Genomic DNA, 20937 nt, shown 5'->3' on the forward strand with positions numbered 1-20937 from the left:
AGATGACTCACTGCCTCTCCGAGCGGGAAATGAACATCAAGGGAGCCGAACCTGCCAGCCGCAGCGAACAAATGGATTTGTAGCCATTGTAGCCACAGGCAAAGTGGGCTGGAGTGGGCAGGCTGCCGGCTGCTTCCTCCTGCTGACCGCTGGTACAGGCCTCAGTGGCCAACCATGTCCCAAGTAGAGTTCAAATTGCAGAAACGAGTCTTGGAGGTTTAGAAATTCCAGAGATTTGGTGGAAAGACCCCTGGCACCCGGACACACGGGTTTACACCCAGTCTGGTCATGGGCGGTGTGTAACCCGGGGCCCACTTTCTCTCTCTGGCCTCGCTTGGAACAGGAGGTGGCTGGGACACCGCTGTGTTGCCGCCTAGGCCTCTGTAATAAGTGTGGCCCTGCGTCACTATAGCAAGGCCGCGTAGGCTTTGGGGAGCAGCACAGATACCAAGAGCAGGACGATGGCTTCTCCAGCTTCAATTGGGAGCAGGAGTGAGACGCCTGCCCTGCGGGGAGGTCAATGCCACCTAGGAAGTGGTGGACTTCAGCAGACTGACGTGGGTCCTTGGTATTTCCCGGGGGTGGGGGCAGGGGGCCTGTAAGGCCGGGGTGGGGGAATGCGGTGGGGGGAGGAGAGCCAGAGGGCAGACAGAGCAGCCCCAGGGTCAGGGGCGGTGGGGCAGTGAGTATGGAGGAGATAGAGCTGGAAGAGGGAATGAGGTCTATGGGGCAGGGAGAGGGGGACGAAGGGCACCCCCAGTCCAGAAGCTGTGACCCTCAGGCTGGAAGGAAGGAATGAGTGTCAAGCCGAGGAAACTGAGTCGTGTGTGAGTTGCACCGCATGGCACTTATTGGCAGAGCTGGGCTGGCCCAGGCTCTCTACCTCCGGGGAGGATGCTCCAGCCTGAGGGGCCCTGGGGTTAGAGTCCTGCTTCCCTGGAATCAGAACCCAGACGACCGGAAGGCTCTGCTTTGTAATTCTTTCTCCTTTTTATACTTGAAATGAGAAAAATGAGAACATTCTTAAAGAAACCCTACACCTGTTGACTGTGCTCTGAGACAGGGGTTCCTCCGTGTGGGCCAGGAGGTCCCCCACCACCCCCTCCCCCGCCCCTCCTTCCCAGAGAAGCTCTCCCTCCCTGCCCCGGGGCTGCTTTAATCTGTGCCCCATTCTTGGAAGGCCTCTCAAAGCAACGGGTTCCTGTTTCCCTAAATCTTCTGGCTTCATCCTCTGTCGTTCTGTAAAGCAATCTAGTCCTCTCTCCCTTTTTCCTATTTGCATCTCCACCTGGTAAAGGAGGGACCACAGACAAAATGACAATCTGCTTTACGTGGGAGGGGGAGCGGAGGGAGGGGGAACCTGTTGTTCTCTCCTCTTCTCTCGATGGTCCAGGAAGTTTCCTGGTGGGGCGGTGTCTTTTCCCACTCAGAGCTTCTCCTTCTTCCCGTGCTTCTCCTTCTGTCGCTGCCCCGCCAGCAGCTTTGCCGAGCCTGGCATGGGGGAGCCCCGCAGCAATGCTTCCAGCAGAGCTGGGGGAAATGCATAGGACCAATCCCCCCATCCTGGGGTCCAAGCCTTCGGCAGGTATGGATCCAATGGGGGAAGGTGTGTATAACACGGTCTCCCTCTTCGGTACATCTTCTCCCTCAACCAAACACACGTAGAGTCGTGCCAGGCAGCCCCTATATTCTGGGGTCTGAGCCGCCAGAGGACCGTGGGCCAGTCTGGCCACATGGGAGGCAAATCACAGGACACACCCACGGCCCAGGCTGCAGTCTGCCTACCCCAAAGGATGCAGCCAGGGTCCTCCTCCTGGACACTAGCTTCATAGATGTGACTTGGGTCAGACCACCCTGGCAGCCCTGTTTGAGCACCGCCGGTCCTGTTTCCTGGGGGCCAACGTGACATGAGCCAACTTACTGAACAGTCTGAGCCAGAAGGGGCGAGAAGTGGAAATGGAGGCTTCCGGGGCTCCCCTGGTGGCGCAGTGCTTGAGAGTCCGTCTGCCGATGCAGGGGACGCGGGTTCGTGCCCCAGTCCGGGAAGAGCCCACATGCCGCGGAGCGGCTGGGCCCGTGAGCCATGGCCACTGAGCCTGCGCGTCCGGAGCCTGTGCTTCGCAACGGGAGAGGCCACAACAGTGAGAGGCCCGCGTACCGCAAAAAAAATTTAAAAAGTCCACATGCCACCGCAACTAAGAGGCCCATATGCCTCAAGGAGGATCCCACGTGCAGCAACTAAGACCTGGTGTAGCCAAAATAAATAAATCAATTAAAAAAAAAAAAAAAGAAATGGAGGCTTCCACCTGCTGCCTTTCCACCTGCCGTGCAGGTCCTGGGACACTTCCTCTCCCTCCCTCCTCCGTCTGTCTCTCGGGGGACAGGCCCTGCGGCTGTGTCTTCCACGCTGCAGGTTCCACCAGCGGGAGGCCCTGCTGGGAGATTGGGGTGGGTCATCCCCATCCGTCTCCGTCTGTGGACAGACGCCCACAGGGTCCAGCTTCCAGGGGTGAACCTGGCCCCTGGGTCTGGGAGCCCCTCTTCCTCCCTTTGTCCCCCACTCCCGGGCTGGACGTGTCTGCCGTAACTGCCGTCTCTGGAATGCCTGCCCCTGTTTGTTTCTTAGCACCTCTGTCACCCAAGCCACCAGGTCCCTAACTTCATGGGTCTCTGTGCTAAGTGCCCCAGGGCTTCTGTTTCCCCACAGCCATGTCTGCTGGGCCTTTCATCCTGGCCTTAACCTGGGAGCAGATCCCACCATTGATTTTTTTTTTTTTTTTTTTTTTTGCGGTACGCGGGCCTCTCACTGCTGTGGCCTCTCCCGTTGTGGAGCACAGGCTCCGGACGCGCAGGCTCAGTGGCCATGGCTCATGGGCCCAGCCGCTCCGCGGCATGTAGGATCTTCCCGGACCGGGGCACGAACCCGTGTCCCCTGCATCGGCAGGCGGACTCTCAACCGCTGCGCCACCAGGGAAGCCCCCACCATTGATTTTTTATTATGTTCGGGTATTAAACACCCTGTCGAGTTGATTTAAAACTCTTATCTGACATCCAATTCAAAGTTTTTCCTCCCACTTCTGCTGGATCCCAGGTCCATGGGTCCTGGCCTGGGAATGGGCAGGGTCTGCTTTCCCCCCACTGGGGCAGGGCCAGGCAGGGGTGGGATGAGGATTGAGGAAAACTGGCCCTGCTGGTGTGGGCCATTTCCTGCCATCCCCGGGCTCAGGACGGCAAGCAGCAGGTACGTGGCACCCAAAAGGACCAGGTGGAGTGCAGCGAGCTGTATGGGAACCCTCTCCTGCCTGCTGGGGGGCGCGAACAGGAGACAGCTGGGAACTCATGGTTGGGCCTCTGGGGCCCTGTGACGCCCAAAGGTGTCAAGGCAGTACATGAAATTTCAGGGCCTCCAATGCATGGGGATACTCTGTGTTTTCAGCTTTGGGCTTTACCAAAGATTTGTGGATGCGGGAAAAGCCCCATTCCGTAATCAGTTGCCTTTTCTCATCCTTCTTTCTAATTAGCTTCCCTAAGGGTGAGAATTCAGGCATCTGCTCAGGCTTATGGTCAAGTCTAAATCTCTCCAAATTCTTTTTGGCTATAAATTGTTCCGGCAGTGACCTGACCGGCCAGTCCGGAGCCTCCTGCTGGGCCACGGACACTCAGCTCGGAGGGCCAGCAGCCAGGTCATGTGGGTTTCACTCTCATGCTGACACTTCTTCCCTCTTGTTGACGTGGATCACAGCCAGGAATTCCAGTGTGGAATCGGAGATCTTTGTGGCTTGGGGCAGAAAATACTCCTAATTCTAGATCCTGTAGGAAAATGTAAGAAGTGATGAAGAGCAAAAAGACCTTAATCTTTCCTTCCTTTTTCTCTCTATGCCCCGTCTCTTCCTCTCTTCTTTTTTTTTTTTTTTTTTTGCGGTACGGGGGCCTCTCACTGTTGCAGCCTCTCCCGCTGCGGAGCACAGGCTCCGGACGCGCAGGCTCAGTGGCCATGGCTCACGGGCTCAGCCGCCCCGCGGCACGTGGGATCCTCCCGGACCGGGGCACGAACCCGCGTCCCCTGCATCGGCAGGCGGCCTCTGAACCACTGCGCCACCAGGGAAGCCCCCTCTCTTCTTTTTTAAAAAATATAACAGCTTTATTAAAATATAATGCACATACATACAACCCGCCCATTTAAAGTGTGCAATTCAGTGGTTTATAATATTTTCACAGAGTTGTGTGACCACTACCACATTGAATTTTAGAACATTTTTTAGCATCTCCAGAAAGAAACCGTACACCCATTAGCAATCACTCCAAATTTCTCCCCAACACTCTCCAGCCCTAGGCAATCGTTAATCTACAGAAATAGAAAGATGGCTGCAGCGTCTTACATTTCCACAGCAATGTATGGCGGTCCCCATTTCTCCACATGCTCGCTGGCGTGCGTTATTGTCTGTCTTGTTGATTTTAGCGCCCTAGTGAACGTGAAATCGTATCTCTTTGTGGTTTTGATTTGCATTTCTCTAATGACTAATATAATGTTGAGCATCTTTGAATATGCTCACTGGCCATCTGACATCTTCTTAGGCGAAATGTCTATTCAGTGCTTTGCCCAGTTTTAATCATTTGTCTTTTTTTACTGATAAAGTGTGTGTGTGTGTGGGCGTGCACACGCGTACACATATAGAGTCTGGACACCAGACCCTTGTCAGGTATATGATTTGTAAATATTTGCTCCCATTCTGTAGGTTGTCCTCTTATTTTCTTTCTTTCTTTTTTTTTAAAAAATAAATTTATTTATTTATTTTTGGCCGCATTGGGTCTTCGTTGCTGCGCGCGGGCTTTCTCTAGTTGCGGCGAGCGGGGGCTACTCTTCATCGCGGTGCACGGGCTTCTCATTGCGGTGGCTTCTCTTGTTGCAGAGCATGGGCTCTAGGTGTGCGGTCTTCAGTAGTTGTGGCACGCAGGGTCAGTAGTTGTGGCTTGTGGGCTCTAGAGCGCAGGCTCAGTAGCTGTGGCACACGGGCTTAGTTGCTCCGTGGCATGTGAGATCTTCCCGGACCGCAGCTTGAACCTGTGTCCTCTGCATTGGCAGGCGGATTCTTAACCACTGCACCACCAGGGAAGTCCCGTGTCCTCTTAATTTCTTGATAAAGTCCTTTGAAGAACAAAAGTTTTTAACAGTGGTGAAGTCAAATTTATATATTTTTTCTTTAGACCATTAAGGCAGTTAAGACAAACTCGCACTGATACTGGACACTGACCCTGCCCCCGCCCCCAGGCTTCTTGCTGTTGCTGGTTTGTTGCTTTGGTGACTTTGCTGGGTTATTTTTGTGGAGTGTGTTTACCCGTAGTGTGAAGGCTCTAATGTTGCTCCTCAGAAGGTGCAGACTCAGCCTGTGCACAATCACCCTGGGACGAGAGTAGCTTGATTTTCTCTTCCCCTGACCTCTCTCTTAAACGTTCTGTCTCTGTTGGCATCACACTCAGATGTTAGGCTCCACTGACTACTGGCTGACTGCTCTATTGTTTTCAACCGTGCCTGGGGTATACAGTGCCTCACTGTCTGATCCAGGTTAAAGTGGGGCCTCTTTATGGGAGTGGTTTTTTTTTTTTACATCTTTATTGGCGTATAATTGCTTTACAATGGTGTGTTAGTTTCTGCTTTATAACAAAGTGAATCAGTTATACATATACATATATTCCCATATCTCTTCCTTCTTACGTCTCCCTCCGTCCCTCCCACCGTCCCTATCCCACCCTCTAGGTGGTCACAAAGCACCGAGCTGATCTCCCTGTGCTATGCAGCTGCTTCCCACTAGCTATCTATTTTATGTTTGGTAGTGTATATATGTCCATGCCACTCTCTCACTTTGTCACAGCTTACCCTTCCCCCTCCCCATATCCTCAAGTCCATTCTCTAGTAGGTCTGTGTCTTTATTCCCGTCTTACCCCTACGTTCTTCATGACCTTTTTTTTTCTTAGATTCCATATGTATGTGTTAGCATACAGTATTTGTTTTTCTCTTTCTGACTTACTTCACTCTGTATGACAGACACCTCACTGCAAATAACTCAATTTCGTTTCTTTTTATGGCTGATTAATATTCCATTGTATATATGTGCCACATCTTCTTTATCCATTCATCTGTTGACGGACACTTAGGTTGTTTCCATCTCCTGGCTATTGTAAATAGAGCTGCAATGAACATTTTGGTACATGACTCTTTTTGAATCATGGTGTTCTCAGGGTATATGCCCAGTAGTGGGATTGCTGGGTTGAATGGTAGTTCTATTTGTAGTTTTTTAAGGAAGCTCCATACTGTTCTCCATAGTGGCTGTACCAATTCACATTCCCACCAGCAGTGCAAGAGTGTTCCCTTTTCTCCACACCCTCTCCAGCATTTATTGTTTCTAGATTTTTTGATGATGGCCATTCTAACCGGTGTGAGATGATATCTCATTGTAGTTTTGATTTGCATTTCTCTAATGATTGATGATGTTGAGCATTCTTTCATGTGTTTGTTGGCAATCTGTATATCTTCTTTGGAGAAATGTCTATTTAGGTCTTCTGCCCATTTTTGGATTGGGTTGTTTGTTTCTTTGTTATTGAGCTGCATGAGCTGCTTGTAAATTTTGGAGATTAATCCTTTGTCAGTTGCTTCATTTGCAAATATTTTCTCTCATTCTGAGGGCTGTCTTTTGGTCTTGTTTATGGTTTCCTTTGCTGTGCAAAAGCTTTGAAGTTTCATTAGGTCCCATTTGTTTATTTTTATTTCCATTTCTCTAGGAGGTGGGTCAAAAAGGACCTTGCTGTGATTTATGTCATAGAGTGTTCTGCCTATGTTTTCCTCTAAGAGTTTGATAGTGTCTGGCCTTACATTTAGGTCTTTAATCCATTTTGAGTTATTTTTGTGTACGGTGTTAGGGAGTGTTCTAATCTCACACTTGGGAGTGGTTTTTTGAGGCCAGCCTTTGAGGTTTGTTCTAACTTCTGGAGGAGTCTTCGCTGTCTCTCTCTCTTTTTTTTTCTCTGACAAACTAGCTGACCTGCAGTTTAGCTCATTGCTCTTATGGAGCTACCAGTGTTCTCGTCACTGTTTACCACCAAAATCTCCATGGTTTTCAAGAGCACCCTTATGCTAGAACTTCCCCAACATTTTGTTCTAAATAAAATCAGCTTGCCTTTCTTTCTTTCTCTTTCTTTCTTTCTTTCTTTCTTCTCTCCTTTCTTTTTCTTTCTTTCTCTCTTTCTCTTTCTTTCTTCCTCTCTCTCCTTCTTTCTTTCTTTCCCTCCTTCCCTCCCCCTCCCTTTCTTCCTTCCTTCCTTTCTCTCCCTCTCTCTCTTTCTTTCCCTCCCTTCCTTCCTCCCTCCCTCCCTCCTCCCTTTCTTACTTCCTTTCTTTCTCTCTCTTTCTTTTCTTTTCTTTCTTTCTTTCTTCTCTCCTTCTCTCTTTCTCTTTCTTTCTTCCTCTCTCTCCTTCTTTCTTTCTTTCCCTCCCTTCCATCCTCCCTCCCCCCTCCCTTTCTCTCTTTCTTTCTTTCACATCATAGCTCTCTATTCTTATGGCCTTCTCTTTCCATGGCACAATTTGAACCACTGCTTCAGAGCTGGGGGCAGAGACAGTGGCTTCCTTCTCTAGTGACGCCCCTGCTTTACAAGGTGGGGCTTTGGGTGGAAGCAATAGCTCTGGTCTTCTCAGCTTGCTGCTCCCAGCATGAAATCTCTGACCTACAAGCAAACTGAGGCAAGAGGAACTGAGGTCCCAGAGACTTTAAATGCTTAAAAAATACAATTAAATATATTTTTTACCAGTTATGAGTGTTTTGCTCCGGAGGAGGTTTGCAGAGCTCCTCACACCACCATTTTGAAAGTGGATCTCTTCTTTTTCTTCCTTCCTTCTTTCTTTCTTTCTGTGAGTTTTGTTTTGTTAACTTATGAGTTAATCATAGAATATTCCAGGTGTTAGAGATGATGTTCAGATGTGGGATGCCATTAATAAGTATATCAGCTAATGTTAAAGACACTCCTCTTAACTCAAGGAAGCTATGATCAGAAGTTAAAAGAAGTTTTTGTTTGTCTTTTGTTTTTGTTTTGTTTTAAGCACAGTGAACAGCTTCCTCAGGAAGATTGAAGGTTAAAAGTAAAAAGTTTCAAAGCAAATACATTTCCTGGCTCCTCTTTGCAAGAAGGTATTTTCTACTGAACTGTAACCCTTCGTGTGTAAGAAGATTAGATTTGCCCCCAATGCTAAAAGATTTGTTACCTTCCTTTTCCTTTTACAGACATTCACCATCTTTTGTCTTTTAGTAGTTTCAAAGCTTTGAAACAATGTTCAGATAATCTCAAAAATTAAAAAACAATGGCTAGGACAAAAACTGTTGATGTTTTAAATATTGGATCAGTTGTTATAAAAGTGCTTTGTCCAAATCCTATAACAAACTTGTCTTAATGGTGTTAAGATGAAAGGTTTAAGATTTACCTCCTTAAACCTTGAAACATATTTGGCTAATTGGAATAATGGTTTTAAACTACAATTATGAACTTTATTTTTTTCTTCCAGTTTTATTGAGATATAACTGACATAAAGTACTGTGTAAGTTTAAGGTTTGAAGCATGATTCATGATAAGTTTAGTGAACATCTGTCGTCTCATATAGATGCAAAATTAAAGAAATTAAAAATTTTTTTCTTGTGGGGCTTCCCTGGTGGCGCAGTGGTTGGGAGTCCGCCTGACGATGCGGGGGGCGCGGGTTCGTGCCCCGGCCCGGGAAGATCCCACATGCCACGGAGCAGCTGGGCCCGTGAGCCATGGCCGCTGAGCCTGAGCGTCCGGAGCCTGTGCTCCGCAATGGGAGGGGCCACAACAGTGAGAGGCCCGTGTACCAAAAAAAAAAAAAAATTTTTTTCTTGTGATGAGAACTTAGAATTTTCCCTCCTAGCAAATTTCATGTATAATGTAGAGCAGTGTTAATTATATTTTTATCATGTTGTACATTACATCACTAGTACTTATTGATCTTATAAGTTTGTACCTTGTGACAGCCTTCACACAATCTCCCTTTTTCTCATCCCCTGCCCCTGGTAACCACAAATCTCATCTATTTTTCTATGTCTTTTTTTTTTTTTTTTTTTTTTTGCGGTGCGCGGGCCTCTCACTGTTGTGGCCTCTCCCGTTGCGGAGCACAGGCTCCGGACGCGCAGGCTCAGCAGCCATGGCTCATGGGCCCAGCCGCTCCGCGGCATGTGGGATCCTCCCGGACCGGGGCACGAACCCGTGTCCCCTGCATCGGCAGGCGGACTCTCAACCACTGTGCCACCAGGGGAGCCCCGTTTGTCTGTTTTTGAAGTGTAATTGACCTACAACATTATGTTAGTTTCTGTTACATAACAGCAATTTGATACTTCTATACATTTCAAACCAATCACCACCATAAGTCTAGTTACGGATATGTCATCCTACAAAGATATCACATAGTTATTAACTATTCCCTATAGGGTGCATTTCTTACCCATGACTCATTTATTTTGCAAATGGAAGTTTGTATCTCTTAATCTCCCTCACTTCTTTCTTTCTTCTGCCTGCTGCCCTCCCCTCTGGCAAACACCTGTTTGTCCTCTGTACCTGTAACTCTGTTTTGTGCATTTGTTTTTTAGATTCCACATATAAATAAAACCATACAGTAAAAAAAAAAAAAAAGATTTACCTCCTTACTGCTGGAAAAATAAAAGGTATTCAGACAGTTTTCTGGAATATTAAGCACAATGTGAAACTTTGTTTGCTTAATTCACATTCCTTGGGCACCAGGGAACCCGGAATGAACCTGCCCCACTGGAGTCCTGGGGTTAGGGGTAGGCAAGCAGGAGCAAAGGCAAGCGAGCTCACACGAACTGTTAACTGGGGGTGGCCCCAATCTCTGTAGGGGAGACTACAGCAGAGAGTGGAGGGCTGTTCCGTGAGTCTCCTCTCACCCCAAACTGTCTCAGGTTTTCCCACCAGCTGGATGCAGGTGTGGAAGGGAGGAGAGAAAGATGACAGGTGTGCTGGTCTGCTGTCCACCCCCTCCCGCCCCAGTTTCCATAGATGATCAGGTAGAACAGGAATGGGCAGCGTTGGCCCATCTCCCAGGTGGAAACGGCACTAGCCCTTCATTCCGAGGCATGGGGGGAGGGAAGGGAGAACCAACCACACCCATGGGCTTATTTTTTCCCATGTCTCCTTGAAAACAGAAAAGAAGGTTGGGGAAGGTGGCGGCCCAGGAGGAAGCAGGCTTCTCCTCTAGCTTGCACTCTCTACATTTCTTTGTCCCTTGTTAACCTACTCAGCTTGATGGCCAAGTCGGGTCGGCCAGGAGCCTGGCTGCACACCTTGGAAGGCTGCCAAAGAGTGGAGCCTGTCACTTCTTAAAGCCACTGCTGTGATCCCTGCCTGCCCCTGGTTATCCTCCCTGGACCGGGAGGTGGATAATGCGCATGTGGTACCAGGATTCCAGAATTAGTTCACGGCCAGCCCAAATGCCCTCTCTATTACGGCCAGTTACGTAGAGACAGCCCTGCGTGCCGGCAGTACGTTCTCCATTCGTGCTTTCGCGAGTTGGAGATGGTTCTGTTACTTCACCTACAGACAAGGTGAGACTAATCTACAGAATTAAAGTAACCCACTAATGCAACAACCCGGTGCTTCTTTCCTTGATAATAAGAGGCCTGTTGTAGTTTTTGGCGGTGCTCTTTCTGGCAAACGTGTTGCTTGCTCTCCCGACTCAGAATGGAGCCAGTAGGCGGCCTGAGACAACCCAGGAGGTTTGGAAACATAAGCTGAAGGCACATTCTTAGAGGTCCTGGAGGAGAAACGGGCCCCGAGGAGGGGGCAGGAAGGAGTAAGGGAAGTGAATAATATGCAATAAGACGTGAATGCTGGGTTTTGGAGAAGACACTCCCTGCAGGAAGGCAGGCGTCTGGCCACTCTGTAGCCTGCCATCACTCCCAGGCCTCCCCAGGTGCACCTGTCTGGACGCTGAATTTGGACCCAGTGGTGCATACAGCAGGACTGCGGAGGAGCCTCGGGTCTGGAGGGGATCTCGGGCTCGGGGCGGCGTCGTGGCGGGGATGGGAGGGAGGGTGTGGGTGGGCGCAGAAGCGCAGCGGCGCCACCTAGCGCCCAACCTGCGGCGGCGCCGCGAAATCTCAGCTCTTTCTCCCCAAAGGAGCAAAGATGCGGAGTCCAGAAGGAACCGGTCTTCAGCGCCTGGGAAGCCTTGGCGAAAGGAGGGCATGAAGATGGTGAGGAGAAGAAGCGTAGGGACAGCCTGAGCCCCCTTTATTTTTAAATTTGACATATACCCTTGATTTCGTATGTATTCTTATAAAATATGGTGATGCGGCGCCGCAGATTTCAAAATAATGCTTTTCTCTCTTTCCTGGGTCGGGTCTTCCTTATTTTTAGTAAAATAGTAATTGCTGAATTACACAGATGCAGTGTTTTGTTCTTATGATCCAGCTTTTGCGTGTAGGAAGTTGAGACTTGGTGAAATATCCCCATCACATATTTGCTCATGCCATATCATTTTATTTTCTTATTTTAAATTTTCACCAGTTTTATTGAGATATAATTGACATATAACATTGTATGAGTTTTAGCTGTACCACATAATGATTTGATACATGTACGTATTGCAAAATGTCACCACAACAAGCCCAGTTAACTTCCATCACCTCACATAGTTACATTTTCTTTTCTCGTGATGAGAGCTTTTAAGAATTACCCTCGGGGCTTCCCCGGTGGCGCAGTGGTTGAGAATCTGCCTGCCAATGCAGGGGACATGGGTTCGAGCCCTGGTCTGGGAAGATCCCACATGCCACGGAACAACTAGGCCCGTGAGCCACAACTACTGAGCCTGCACGTCTGGAGCCTGTGCTCCGCAACAGGAGAGGCCGCGACAGTGAGAGGCAAGCGCACCGCGGCCCCCGCTCGCCGCAACTAGAGAAAGCCCTCGCACAGAAACGAAGACCCAACACAGCCAAAAATAAAAAAATAAAAAAAAAAAAGAATTACCCTCCTAGCAACTTTCAAGTAGAGTGTAGAGGTTTATATCAATATATACGTTTGAACTTATTAAATGTATTATTCAGATAATCTATATCTCTGCTTAGTTTTCATCTGCTTGACCTGTCAGTTTCTGAGTTATGTACTAAGTATGTTTTCTTCCTGCACTTGAGATAATCTTGTTAGGTGCACACATGGTGTATCTCCTTCATCTCTTGTTTCTTTTATCAAGGTGTATCATCCTCTTTCAAGCATACACGGAAGTAGAGAAAAGAATAAAACAAACCCTCCTGAATCCAGGTTCAACAACGTGTGGTTAATCTCATTTCATTTGTACCCCATGGACTCTTCCACAGCCCTTCTACTTGATTATTTTGAAGTAAGTGACAGACATCATATCATTTTATTAGTAAATACGTTAGCACCTATCTATAAAAGGTAAGGAATTCTTATTAAAACATAACCACAATACCATCATCACTCCTAAAAAATTTATAATAATTTCTTAGTAGCGTTAAATATCCAATGAGTGTTCAAATTTCCCAATTGTCTCATGAATATTTTGATTCTCTTTGCTCAGATTAGGATCCTAATAAGATTCATACATTACGATTAGTTGATATGCATCCAGTGTCCTTTTTTAAAAAAAATGTTTTTTTGGCCACTCTGCAAGGCTTGTGGAATCTTAGCTCCCCACCAGGGATTGAACCCAGGTCACAGCAGTGAAAGCGCTGAGTCCTAACCACTGGACCACCAGGGGATTCCCTCCAGTATCCTTTTTTATATATAGGTATGACATATCTCTTTGTCCCTTTTGATATTTCCCAGTCTTGAGTTTTATTTTGTCATATATTAGAATTTCTAGTTTTGGATAATTAAACATTTTTCAAGATTACAAAAATTATATACGAATAAATGCTCCTCTCATTGAGATGTGGGGTCTATGTTTTCTTCCCTTCAATTTGGGGGAGTTGGTGACTTCACCGACCAGTAGAGTATGGCAGAAGTGAAGTCATGTGACGTCTGAAGCTCGGTCATAAGAAGCATGCAGTTTCCTTCTTGTTTGCTAGAACACCCACTCTTGAAGCCCTGTCTCCACCTAAGAAGTTTGGTTACTCTGAGACCACCATGCTGTGAGGAAGCCCAAGCCACGTGGAGAGGCCATGCATAAGTGCTCCGTCTATAGTCCCTCCTGAGCATAGCCTTTGAGTCATCCCAGCCCAGGTGCCAGACACATAAGGGAAGAAGATTCCAGATGTTCCTCCTCGTCTTCTGAGATACTCTCAGCTTTTGAGCCCTCCCTGCTGAGGCCCCAGACATCATGGAGCAGAGACAAGCCGTCCCTGGTGTGTCCTGTCTGAATCCCTGTTCCACAGAGTTTGGGAGCATAATAAAATACTTGTTATTTTATGCCACTAAATTGGGGCAGTTTGTTACGTGGCAGTGGGTAACTGTAACACGGAATCAATTCTCAGGCATTGATGGGGATACTGTGACTTTTGCAAACCAACCCTTGAATGCCCTAGCCTGTGGGTTTGGTAGGTGTCTTTTTTTTTTTTTTTTTTTTTGGCTGCACTGCACAGCTTGTGGGATCTTAGTTCCCTGAACGGGGGTCAAACCTGTGACCTCAGCGATGAAAGTGCAGAGTCTTAACCACTGGACCACTGGGGAGTTCCCTGGTAGGCGTCCTTTTAACTTTCTAGCCAAATCCTTGGATCCAACATCTACACTTGGTATGTTTTCGTTTTTATCAGATTTATCCTGGTTTCATCCATTAGAAATTCCAGATTATGGGATGTGGCGCTCAAGTGGCCCCAGGACAGGGAATCGTGCAATTCAAAAGAGCAGGCCAGTTATCACACAGGTGGTATTATCACACAAAGCAAGGAGGTTGAAAAGTGCTTGCCTGCAAGGACCACCAGGGGTCTAGAGCCTGCACGAGGGGGAGGTGAAGACTCTGGGGTGCTTGGGGCTGCCTTTTTAGGTGTGACACTCAGGTTTTCTTGCTGTCTCATTAGGTGGGGAGGTGGTGCTGTAGCCAGGGAAATGGCCCAAATTATTAGGGCCAGGGAACAAGAACAGGGTGGGGGGAAGAGGACACGAGGAGTAGGTGTATCTGGAGTTTGCATTTCTTAGGCTGTTGGTGACTCAGCCACTCAGCAAGCACCACTGGGGCCCACTGAATGCAGAACACCATCAGACCTGCTATGAAGAGACACAGAGGTAAGTGAGGGATGGGTTTTGGTCTTCAAGCTGCCCCCAGTGTGGGTGGGGATGCAACAGTCCCACACACACAACAAAACGCATGTGAAGGAGCCCCTTGTCCTCTGGTTTCTAACCTGCTCTCATCTGGGTCCCCTTAAACCAATTACGATCTTCTGTCTTGGGGGAAAGGTTGGAATCTGTATAATTAACATCCAGTCACAAAGCCAGGACTCGGCCCCCTCCCCCTGTGTGCCCTGGTTCCCAGTCGGCAGATCCTGGTCCTGGGCTCGCTTGGGTGACTGAGCTCCGAGCAGAGACGGGGACACATAGGTGGTGGTGAGGGGGCAGCGGAGGATTCGCTTGTTCTGCTTCCTTCCAGCCACAGTCGTCCGGGTGGAAATCCACACCTGTTGTATTGGTTCCGATCGCTGCCATACATAAGCTGCCATAGGCTTAGTGGCTTCAAGCAACACGTTTATTCTCTTACCGTCTAGAGTCTGCAGGGCTGTGTTGCTAATAAAGGCTCTTGGGGAAAATCCACGTCCTTGCCTTTTCCACCGACACCCCTGGTTTGTTGCGCCTTCCCCGACTTCAGAGCCAGCAGTGTGGCAGCTTCTCTCCTCTCTGACCCCCTGTCTCTCTCTTACCGGGAAGGACCCTCAGAAGGAAAAAACCCACCCCAGACCCAAGAACAATATAGAAGATTTACGCTGAGAAATCCTTGTGATGATATCGAGCCACCTGGAGAATTTCCCATCTCAGGATCCTTACCTTAATCACACCTGCAGAACGCCTTCCTTTTGCCGTGTAAGGTGACGTATTCCCAGGTCCCAGGGACGTTAGAATGTGGAAATCTTTGTGGGGGGTTGAGTCTGTCTATCCGTCCATCCTGGCCAGCTGCTTTATCCCGTTAATCAGCAATAAGAGTTCCTTCCTTCCTCCCTCCTTCTCTTTTTCTTTTAAAACTTAGATTTTATTATTTTGAGTAGGTAATATGTTCCCATGATTAAAAGATAAAAACAACATAGCACTGGGGTGGGGGGTGATAGCACCTGGGGACCCACCGACCTGGGACTGCGCTGTGGCCGGGACACTTGGAGGCTCCCTCGACCTCCAGAGGGAGGGAGGAGACCCCGCCCCTCCCCACCACCCTGCCCGCCCCACTGTGGGTCCCTTCAGGCTCTCTTCACTCAAAAAAAAAAGCCCACAAAGAAACCCAGCCAAATGGAGCATCTCTTCTCCCTTCCCTGCCTCAGCCATCCCGTTTCTCCCTGTGTCTTCAGTGCTGTGGTTTCAACGCCTGTGTCCCCGCTAATGTCCAATGTGATGGTGTTAGGAGGTGGGGCCTTTGGGAGGTGCTTAAGTCATGAAGGCGGAGCCCTCACGAATCGATTAATCTTCTTATAAAAGAGACCCCGGAAGACCCCTCACCCCTCTGCCATGGGAGGATGTACCGAAAAGTCACAGGTCTTTGACCCAGAAGAAGCCCCTCACGTGACCTTGCTGGTACCCTGATCCTGGACTTGCAGCCTCCAGAACTGTGAGCAATAAACTTTTGCTGTTTAAAAGCCCCCCAGACTACGGTATTTTGTTACAGCAGCTTGAATGGACGAAGACAATAGGTAACCATTTATATTAGAATCATGTGTATTTTTCTTGGGTTTTTATGAATACATATATTGCTCTCTTACAGGAAGATTAGCATGCTATCTCTATATTGTTCTATACCTATTTTCTTACTTAGTGTATCCTGAAGATCTTTCCCCATCAGTCTAGAGAATGCCCCTGTTCATTCGTTTCTTTTACAATCACCTAAACTGGCACTGTGTGGACACTCCGTAGTTTATTCAGATCTATAGGCTCTCTCCTGTAGAAGGACGTTTGGGTCGTCTCCAGGCTCTGCCAGGACAAACAGTACTGCAGTGGATTACTGTGTACATCTATTCTTCCTCTGTTTGTAGGTAGATCTCCAGGATAACTCTGAGAAGTTGGATCAGTGTGTCAAAGGGTAAAGGTGTTGGCAATTTTGCTCGATTATTCCATAGTGTCTTCCTGTGGTTGCACTATTGCATGCCTGTCAGCCACCCAGAAGGGTCCCCCACAGCCCCCCGAGAGGGAGCCGTCAGCCTCAGATTCTCCAAACTGATCTGATAGGTCAACTAGTATTTCAGTGAGTGTCCTCGCCTTAGTGATGGAGGTCTTCTCTGGGGTGGAGGCCAAGGCCTGTGTTTCTCATCGGTGTGTGTGCCGCACGCCCGGCCTGGTGTATGGCCTCATCTGCTACGCCTTCTGCAGGAGGCAGCATAGGAGCTGAGGCCTGAGGGGGTTTACTGTCTGTGCTTGGGGTAAGGGGGCCACTCGGGCTTCAGGTGGGAGTTAGTGGGGGGAGGGGGCCTTCACACAGGCCTGTAGGTTCCATTGTAGCTAAAAGGGGGAGGCATCAAGCAGCCCCCGTCCTCCTCAGGGATCCAGCGCTGGACATAGGTGGAGCCATTTTCCAGAGGCCTCACGACCACGAGGTCTCTGGACGCCAGGGACGGGTCCTCTGGGAAGAAGTTGAAGGGCCGGAGCAGGAAGCCCACGGAGTTCCCGGGCGTGGCCGTGTTGGGGATGTCCTCGGAGTGGGGGATGTGCAGGAAGCCCACTGTGACCCAGGCCACCAGGTCCTACAGGAGAGAGGGGTGGGCGGTGCTGAGGATGTTCAGAGGGGAAGGGGTGGGCAACCCCCCTAAGCCCCATGTTTAAGGAAGGGGCAAATCCTGTGACCACCGAGCTTGCTCCCCAAGCAGCAGGCCGGCCCTCACCATCCTGGGACCGGGCACAGATCTTGGGACTGAGCGGGGATCTGGTCTCAGGGTGGGGCTGGAAAGGGCAGAGCTGGTACCTCATCTTCAATGTTCTCATTGTTGTGAAGAAACTCCTCAAAGACCACAGGCGGGTCCCAGGGGTCGTTCTGGTTGTAGACGCTGCTGCTGCGTAGCTCCGACTCCCGGTATTTGGTCACTGCCAGGGGATACCTGTCCGGGCAGAGAGAGGAAGGTAGCCTCCAGCGGCTCCCAGGGAACATCTTCAGGGTCGATGATGGGGGAAAGTTACTGCCTTCGCTCAGCTGCGGGATCATCCCCGGGAGTCAGCCAGACGCACTGTCAACAGAGGCTCCAGGGCTCCGCAGGGGCTCTGTACTTTCCCCCCAAAACAGAGCCATGTGACCAAGATCGTACACAAGTGCACACGTACACACACACGCCCAGACATACCACAGCATAGACTCAGAATCTCCTGGACAGAAACACAGACGCACACGGACACAGGGAAACACAGGGACACCGAGAAGAACCTCCCGCCCTCCCGGCCTCCTGGGCCTCCCTCACCTGGCCCAGGTGACAGCCCGTTCCTCCTGCCAGCCCGGGGGCAGCACTTGGTCGGCCATGGAGTGGATCTGCAGTCGGTAGCTGCGCTTGTGGCCCCAGGGGTTCTTCTTGGGGCTGGTAAAGAGCAGGTACTTGGGCAGAGTCTGTCTGAAGAGGAAGGCCGCCTGACGCTCCCGGGAGAACTTCGTCTCCTGGAGAGTCGGCTGGACCAGGCGGTGTCTCGGGCTCCAGGGGTTGGTAATGTTTTCTAGCTTCATGTGCAGGGTCTGGAAGCTATTCTTCGTGCCTGCGTGTGTGCAGGGAAGGAGGAGAGTCAAGCGCTCCGCCCTGGGCCCTCCTTCCCGACCACACCCAGCAACAAACCACGGGAGTGGAGAGGGTATCCGGGGCGTGCACTGAGCCAGACGGTGGTGGAGGGAAGGGACCGAGGAACTAGCAGACAGCTGAGTCGGGCACGGCGGCTGCAGTGATTCCACCGCCACTCTGCACAGTTCCTCTTGAGAGCAGAGCTCTGTGTCTGTTTGCTGAGGCCTTGGCCCCAGCAAAGGGCAGCTGACCTTTCCCCAGGGGAAGAGACTATGCCTTGGTCCCAGCAAAGGGCAGCTGGCCTTTCCCCAGGGGAAGAGACTATGTCAGTGCCCGCTGGGCCCAGGGGCAAGAGGGGCGGAGTGAGAAGAAGCCGCCCACCTGGTCACGGGGGGCTCTTCTAACATGTGATTTGATGTCAGGCCACATCCTGTCATTACGCCCATGACATCTTTTAAGGTGACACCACTAACTCAGGAGACACGAGGAGTATTCCCGACGTCACCGCATCCACTCAAAGCACCACTGGGCATTATCACCTCCCCCGCCCTGTGCACGCCTTTCTCTCCGGTCCGTCCCCCTAGGGGTCAATGCAGCACCAGGGGAACAGCTGGCACTATTCACGTTCACCATTTTGCAGGGGCACACGGGTTTCTAGCACTGCAGGTTCCACGCATGCAGGCTGGGTAAACTCTCCTGGTATTGCGCTTCCAGGGGGGGTCTAAGCACCATCTCCCACGAGTGTAAGTTATTGCTCTGATGTGGACATTTGGCCCGGAGGGTGGTTCCGAGCCCGAGTCCTACCTGCCACGTCCAGGTCAACGCGGTAATGCACTAGGTGGGTGTGCAGGTTGCCAAGCAGGTGTGTGTGCAGGCGGGTCCCGTGGCGCAGCCCCTCGGGGGTGTAGAAGGTGGCATGGACATAGCCGGTGGCGTGCATCTTGGCCTCCATCACCCCATTGGGGTAGAAGATGAAGTCCCAGATATAGTCATAATTGTAGACCGTCGAAGTGGTCCTCAGCACGAGCACCTGGCCCTTGAGGCCCGCGTAGAAGTTGAAGCCGTCGCTGAAGTTGGAGTTGAAATGCCGCCGGATGGGCACCCCCGTAGGCATCTCGAAGAGACAGAGGGCTCGAGGGTAGAGGACAGGACCGTCGGCGTCGTAGTAGTGGAGGGCATCCAGGAAGGTGGCCGTCTCCGGGCAGTCGATGCCAGGGGCCAGCTCATGAGTGACGCTGCCCAAGCCCCAGCCGACGTCTATGTACTTGGTCTGCATGCCCGCGGGCGTGTGTCCTCCGTACAGCGCCACGGCCTCCTGCACGCTCACCTCGTAGGCTATACGCTCACCTCCGAAGTGCACGTCCAGGACCTGCAGCCCTGAGGACGAGCGCAGCCGGAAGGCGAAGCTCCAGCCCCCGTAGAGCACAGTGTTGTCCTCCAGGCTGTAGCGGGGGCCCTCGGGCTGCACCAGGCGGGGGCCGTTCTTGGTGATGGCGAAGTCCCCACGTGGCTGGTAGAAGGAGAAGAGGGCTGCCTCTGGTAGGTTCTCTCCATCCTTGTCCTTGGCGAGCGGGTCTTCCAGGACTACTGCATCCACCTCTCCGTCGTCATACTTCTGAGCCAGCTCTGCGGGGCTGCGGTAGAACTTCCCGTTGTACCAGACCTGCTCCACCGTCCAGTCTTGGGGGTTCGTGCTTGCGTGATCCACCAGGAGCTCCAGCCCCGTGGGGTGCAGGAAGTAGCCTTCCATATGGCGCTGCAGGATGAACCAAGAGCGGCGCTGGCCGGAGGCCAGGCCACGGGGCGCCACGTCTGTGAACGTCAGGCACCGCTCGTGGCAGTTTCCAAACGTGAAGCCCGTGGTGTGACGGAAAAACTGGTGCAGGGGTTTGCTGGCCTCCTCCAGGGTGTGGCTCAGGAGGCTATACTCTGCCTTGGACATGGGCCTGGAGGCCCAGGAGGCCTGGTGCCCGGGCTTGTGGGGCAGGTGTCGCATGTAATGGGGCCTGGGCAGTGGTCCCACAGCAAACTCGGTGATGTTGGGATGCTCCTGGGCTCCGAAGAAGATGACAGCGCGCGCTTCCCGAACGGGAGCCCGGCGGCCTTTATCCAGAAATTTCAGCACGTGTTGCTTCTTGGGCAGCAGCATCTCAATGAGGAACACGGAGTTCTTGGCCATGGTCAACGTGCTGGCTGGCTGCAGCCTCAGCTCCTTCTGGGACCAAAGGAAGCCGTGCACGGCCTTCAGCTCTTGGGCGCTCAGGTCCGCAAACACCCTGCCCTTGTTGCCCGGGGTCCGTGGGGAGCCCTCTGCCGCGGCCAATGTCTGTAGCACCAGGATGGCAGCACCCGCCCAGCCGAGGGCCAGGGTCTTCCGCCCCATGGTCTGGAATGCAGTGGAATAGATGAACTTAGTTTTATGGGAGGAAATGGGTTTCCACCAGGTCGGGTCTTGGACTACGATATCCCTTGGCCTCGTGTTTTTCCCACAGACTCACTTCCTGGCTCGTCCCCGCCCAGCTCGAGGCAGCCCTCAGTGGCAGCAGGGGACGCACGCAGCTCCCAACACTGCTCTGGTCTCTGCTGTCCATCGACTTTAATTCTGCTGTCTCCTCCCTGGTCCGTAAACCTCTTTTAGTCCCGTAGATTTTCTTACTTGTGCAAACTCCTTTTCCCCTTCTCTGTGCGTTATCTGCGGGACAGCTCTTATCTCTCCAGCTTTAGGTCACTCGGAGATTCACAGTGCCCCTCAAATCCCACAAAATGCCTATTGTGCCATGGGTGTTGACGGCAAAACTGCATTTTTGATACAACACGATATTTTTTATGTAGATAAAATCTGAAATTTAGTGTAGAAGTTCAAAGATGTGGCTCTGGAGCCAGGCTGCCAGGTTTCGAGTGCTAGTACATCTCACCATTGGGAACAGCTGTGTGGCCTTGGGCTCCTTGCTTAAACTCTCTGGGCCTCCACTCACCCAACGGTGAAATGGAAATAAATGGAAAAATCGGTTGGACAATAAGGATA

The 20937-nt window shown here is 50.8% G+C and overlaps 2 protein-coding genes across 2 annotated transcripts in view; one reads left to right on the forward strand and one right to left on the reverse strand.

Annotated features, from left to right (window-relative positions):
- The window catches only part of TMEM176B (transmembrane protein 176B), a 179031-nt gene that overhangs the window by 124588 nt on the left and 33506 nt on the right, over positions 1–20937 (forward strand). The window lies entirely within an intron of this gene.
- On the reverse strand, positions 15859–20674 carry AOC1 (amine oxidase copper containing 1). The gene is made up of 4 exons (XM_033408233.2): positions 18717–20674; positions 17607–17892; positions 17120–17252; positions 15859–16901 (listed from the first exon to the last, which is right to left on the reverse strand). Exons 1-4 carry the CDS (start codon positions 20293–20295, stop codon positions 16632–16634), a joined length of 2268 nt encoding a protein of 755 aa, XP_033264124.1. The 5' UTR covers positions 20296–20674; the 3' UTR covers positions 15859–16631.

Source organism: Orcinus orca, chromosome 9 (assembly GCF_937001465.1).
Source record: "Orcinus orca chromosome 9, mOrcOrc1.1, whole genome shotgun sequence".
In the NCBI taxonomy this organism is placed as follows: domain Eukaryota; kingdom Metazoa; phylum Chordata; class Mammalia; order Artiodactyla; family Delphinidae; genus Orcinus; species Orcinus orca.